The following is a 5,351-nucleotide window of genomic DNA, read 5'->3' as shown; positions in this document are numbered from 1 at the left end:
TTTATAGTTAGGGCTGGCTCAGGTTTATAGTTAGGGCTGGCTCAGGTCTCTATTAGTGTGGAAACATGTGGATGTTGTGCACTTAACCAGGAGAGGTTTTTACTGGAAAGTCTGAGGAACCAAAACCTGGAATATACTACATTTTAACACAAAAGACAGCTATAAACTGTCCTCCAAGTTATTAGAATACATGCTCAATATTTTCAAATATATTAACTTTTGATTAAAAATGTCACACAAAAGATTCACCACAAAATGATACTTGGACATTTTTTATTTTTTAATCATTGAGGATTTAAAACCAGAGTGAAGACAGAGAAACTATTTTCATAAATAAAGACAATAATCTGCTTGACACAGCTCTTCATCCATCATATACTCATATGTTAAAGTACATTATTCATATGTGCTCTGGAGGTCAGGTGTTACTTAGACACATGAACGAAAAGACTGAAGATTGATTAGATAAACTGTGAGTTACCAGCAGAGACTGGTAGTTTTCTCCTCAGTGTAACGACGGACCAGTAGATGCCCATCCATCCATTTAATCTTGTCCACCCTCGTCCACATAAAACGTCCACATCCTCCTTCACAGGGTTCAAGGGCTGTCTAGGAGTTGTTTAGGAGTTGAGATGTCTAAGAGTTGTCTAGCGTTATCTAGTAGGTGTTTAGGAGGTTTCTACCAGCCTCTTCTTTTAGATGTAGGATTAACTCTATACAACCACATCAAGGCTCTCTGAGTCCACAGTGAAGGTACAAAGATAAATCCACCTTTAAATCAAACATCAGTTTCTCTCCTCGTCTCATTGTGTGTTTGTTAAAACTCCACCATCAGCAGCTTGTGTGCATATTTCTTCAAAAGTACGAAAGTGGTGTTTTCTCACGGGACGTGACATCATCACAGGGTCACATGACATCCACAAAGAAATCACCGGGGTTTCCCACGGCCAGGCAGAACAACTGCCGACCTGGAGGCGACGGAGCCGGCGGGAGGTCCTGAGAGTCTTTGTTACCATGGAGACCAGAGCAGGAGGTCGGAGGTCGCCGGATGCCGTCGTCACCGTGAGACTCTGCCGCCAGATCTTTGTCGGGCGAAGCACTCACTTCCTGTTTGGTCATCTCTGATTGGCTGCCTCGTCCTCCCTTCTTCTGACCGTCACTACAATTTGATTCGCTGCTGTGACTTCCTGTTCGCATCAAAACATGATGTTGTTAAAGTGTAGTGTTACTGTTGTTAAAGGGTAGTGTTAAGTGTTGCTGTTGTTAAAGTGTAGTGTTACTGTTGTTAAAGTGTAGTGTTACTGTTGTTAAAGTGTAGTGTTGCTGTTGTTAAAGTGTAGTGTTGCTGTTGTTATAGTGTAGTGTTGCTGTTGTTAAAGTGTAGTGTTACTGTTGTTATAGTGTAGTGTTACTGTTGTTAAAGTGTAGTGTTGCTGTTGTTAAAGTGTAGTGTTACTGTTGTTATTTTAATCTACTTCCTGTCTGTCCGTCCGTCCTACAGAGGGACTTCTGCTCTTCTTAGCTTTTTAACATTTTAAAGGGCTCCTTGTGATCGGAGGGTCTGAGGACGGACTGTATTTGTGATTTTCGGTTTAATAAATTAAATTTACTTGTTTTTGAAAAAGACAATAATATTTCACTCCAAAATGTGTTTTTAGAGATCAACTGATTCTTATTCTCAGAAAAACTAACCATGAAGCAGGTTTTGTGGTGTATAAATGTTAGTAACTCCAGAGGAGTCAATCTATAAAGATCAATGAATAATAAAAAGATGAATTCATATTTACTGTTGCGCCCCCTATGGGCAACAAGGCATATCTGCACATCATTCAGTAACCAACCAGGAAAAAGCACAGAGTAAAACAAATATATGTTTTCTAAATATGTTAAGGTACAACATCTAATAAAAATCGATATAAATATGTCGGATCAAAAAAACCGCTCATAAGTTATTGAATAAAATAAGATGATGGTTTACAGGCAGGATAGAAGACACATGTCACCTTCACTGTGCTGACTTCCTCCTCCTCCTCCTCCTCCTCCCCAGGCCGGCAGCTGGTGGAGGGGGGAAGGCGAGCTGTAGGGGTGAGGGACGGGGTACTGGTAGGGGAAGGCCGGGGGCCTCTGGGGGCCCGATGCCGGAGCCAGAGGGTCACAATCTGATCCTCCTCCTAGACTGGACTCTTCTTCGGGATCCAGCAGAGTCATCACACCCAGATCTGACAGACAGGAGGAATCAGTAGTATTGATCCGTATGAGGTACTAGTCCTAGAACTGGTACTAGTCCTAGAACTGGTACTAGTCTTAGGACTGGTACTAGTTCTAGAACTGGTACTAGTCATAGGACTGGTACTAGTCCTAGAACTGATACTAGTTCTAGAACTGGTACTAGTCCTAGAACTGGTACTAGTCCTAGAACTGGTACTAGTCTTAGGACTGGTACTAGTTCTAGAACTGGTACTAGTCATAGGACTGGTACTAGTCCTAGAACTGATACTAGTTCTAGAACTGGTACTAGTCATATAACTGGTACTAGTCATAGAACTGGTACTAGTCATAGAACTGGTTCTACTCCAACAACTGGTACTAGTTCTAGTGAATGTACCCTGAATGTAGATCATGGTATTTCTCAACAAGTCTGCTCCAGTTTCCTAAAGGACTGTGTTTGTGTAGTGAAGAACAACTTTTCAGATCTCCGTATGTGAACACACAGCTTTCACTGATGATCACTAATAATCACCAGTGCTCCCAGTACTCCCAGTGATGGGCGCTGGTCTTACCTCCACAGAGGTCTCCGAACACGTAGTAGCACTGCTCAGAGAAGGTCACCTTGTTGACGGTGTGCCGGATGAATCCGGCCTTCAGCAGGTTTCCGGCGTACTTGCGAGCTTCTCGGCGGTCAGTGAACCCGTCAACGCTCCGGTGGAGCCAGTCCACCACATCGGAACCTGGACGGAGGACAAACTGACGTGAGACATGGATCTTTGTATTTGAATTCATGTCATGGTGAACCCAGCAGCAAAAATACAACCACTCAGATGTTAGGATTCTTCTTACCAATGAAGGCGTTGGGGATGGTGATCTTCAGCCACATCCGGTCCCGAACCTCCAGACCTGACTCAGGATTGGCCATCGCGGTGACGACCACCGTCATGTCGCTGTGGATGGTGAGAAGGTTTTCTTCGTGCACGCCTGAAAAACAGCGGCAGGTTATTGGAAGCATAGGTGGTGACGGAGGGATGCTGCAGTGGCTGATGGGAGTCTCACCGTAGTGGGGGGGGAGCTTCCCCGTCATGGCGGCCGTGTGCGACACCCAGGCAGCTGGGTCAATCGGACGGACCGGCTCACCTACGAGGACAGACGGAGGACACGAGGACAGACGGAAGACACGAGGATGGACAGAGGACAGACAGATGACATGGGACAGACGGAGGACACGAGGACAGATGGAGGACACAAGGACAGACGGAGGACAGACGGAGGACAGATTAGTGTGTTTCAGTTTAATGTGAGAGAGGAGGAAACTTTCTGTCAACACGATGAAAACTCACTCCTCGGAAGACTGAAGCAACCGCGAGGACTCGGATCCCAACACTTAGCCACCGTCAACGTCACCGGACTACAGAGAGACAGACAGGTAGAGAGAGAGGGACAGACAGGTACATATTGATGTGAATACATTACATTACAGTCAGTTAGCAGACGCTTTTATCCAAAGCAAATTACAATTCAGATCCTATCACACCATAGGCTCAGCTACGGGAGCAATTTGGGGTTAAGTGTCTTGCTCAAGGACACATCGACATGCAACTAGCGGACTCGGAGCCGGGGATCGAACCGCCGATCCTCTGATTGAAGGATGGCCCTGCTCTCCACTTAGCCACCGTCGCCGAGATATATGTTACATTATGTACTATTAGTAGAAGCAGTAGTAATAGTAGTATTAGCAGGAGTACTATGATTAGTAGTATTAGACGTCTCACCCTGGTTTGTGGACGATCTCTCTGAGGACTCGAACAGCGTCGTCGTTACTCATGTTCTCAAAGTTCATGTTGTTCACCTGAGAGACAGACAGACAGACAGACATAGAGACAGACACATGTTTATCTACTCACTTAATACAAGTAGTACTTCTAAGAGTACTATAAGTACCTCTAACAGTAGTACGAGTACCTCTAGCAGTAGTGTTAGTATTTCTAATAGTAATATTAGTACCTCTTAGAGTAGTATTTGTACTTCTAACAGCAGCATTAGTACCTCCAATAGTAGTATCAGTACTTCTAATAGTAGTATTAGTACCTTCAATAGAAGTATTAGTACTTCTAACAGCAGTATTAGTAGTACCGCTAAGGGTAGTACTATTACCATGAACGGTAGTATTAGTAGTACCAGTAGGGATTTCCCCCTGTCCATCCCCCTTGTCCAGTACCACTAACCGTAGTATCAGTAGTATTAGTAGTACCACTAGCAGTATCAGTAGTACTAGTAGTACCTGCAGTAACATGTCTCCAGGCTCGATGCGTCCGTCTGCTGCCACAGCTCCTCCCTTCATGATGGAGCCGATATAAATACCTCCGTCTCCTCGCTCGTTACTCTGACCTACGATACTGATACCCAGGAAGTTATACCTCTCTGTCAGACAGACAGCAGGACAGGGGGACAGAGAGACAGTTAGTTGAACAGGTTTATTGACGTCCACTTCTCTTATTGTGTCAAAAATTAGAGGTAGTTGAGTATCTTCTGGTACTACTTCTTCTGATTCTACTTCTTCTGGTTCTACTTCTTCTGGTACTACTTCTTCTGATTCTACTCCTTCTGACTCTACTCCTTCTGGTTCTACTTCTTCTGGTTCTACTTCTTCTGATTCTACTCCTTCTGATTCTACTCCTGGTTCAAATTTTTCTGATTCTACTTCTTCTGATTCTACTTCTTCTGGTACTACTTCTTCTGATTCTACTTCCTCTGGTCCTACTTCTTATGATTCTACTTCTTCCAGTACTACTTCTTCTAGTACTACTTCTTCTGGTACTACTTCTTCTGATTATAATTTTCTGGTACTAGTTCTTATGGTACTACTTTTTCTGGTACTATTTCTTCTGATTCTACTTCTTCTGATTCTGCTCCTTCTGGTTCTACTTCTTCTGATTCTACTTATTCTGGTACTACTACTTCCGATTCTACTTCTTCTGATTCTACTTCTTCTGGTACTACTTCTTCCGGTACTACTTCTTCTGGTACTACTTCTTCTGATTCTACTTCTTCTGGTACCACTTCTTCTGGTAGTACTTCTTCTGATTCTACTTCTTCTGGTACTACTACTTCTGATTCTACTTCTTCTGATTCTACTCCTT

General features: G+C 43.7%; 1 protein-coding gene across 1 annotated transcript; it reads right to left on the bottom strand.

Annotated features, from left to right (window-relative positions):
- Positions 1–18: 18 nt before the first annotated feature.
- LOC116378328 (segment polarity protein dishevelled homolog DVL-3-like) lies at positions 19–4,887 on the bottom strand (the record flags this gene model as incomplete). Its single annotated transcript, XM_031840180.1, has 8 exons — positions 19–1,187; positions 2,004–2,219; positions 2,781–2,948; positions 3,058–3,192; positions 3,268–3,348; positions 3,552–3,619; positions 3,984–4,060; positions 4,493–4,887. Coding segments are annotated over 8 exons (1,421 nt in total), but the record flags the coding sequence as incomplete, so codon positions are not given.
- Between the last annotated feature and the right edge of the window lie 464 nt (positions 4,888–5,351).

Source organism: Anarrhichthys ocellatus, unplaced genomic scaffold (genome assembly GCF_004355925.1).
Source record: "Anarrhichthys ocellatus isolate YVR2014 unplaced genomic scaffold, GSC_Weel_1.0 scaffold2414, whole genome shotgun sequence".
NCBI lineage: Eukaryota > Metazoa > Chordata > Actinopteri > Perciformes > Anarhichadidae > Anarrhichthys > Anarrhichthys ocellatus.
Note: the sequence above shows the minus strand (reverse complement) of the source record. Positions and strands in the feature narration are given on the sequence as shown.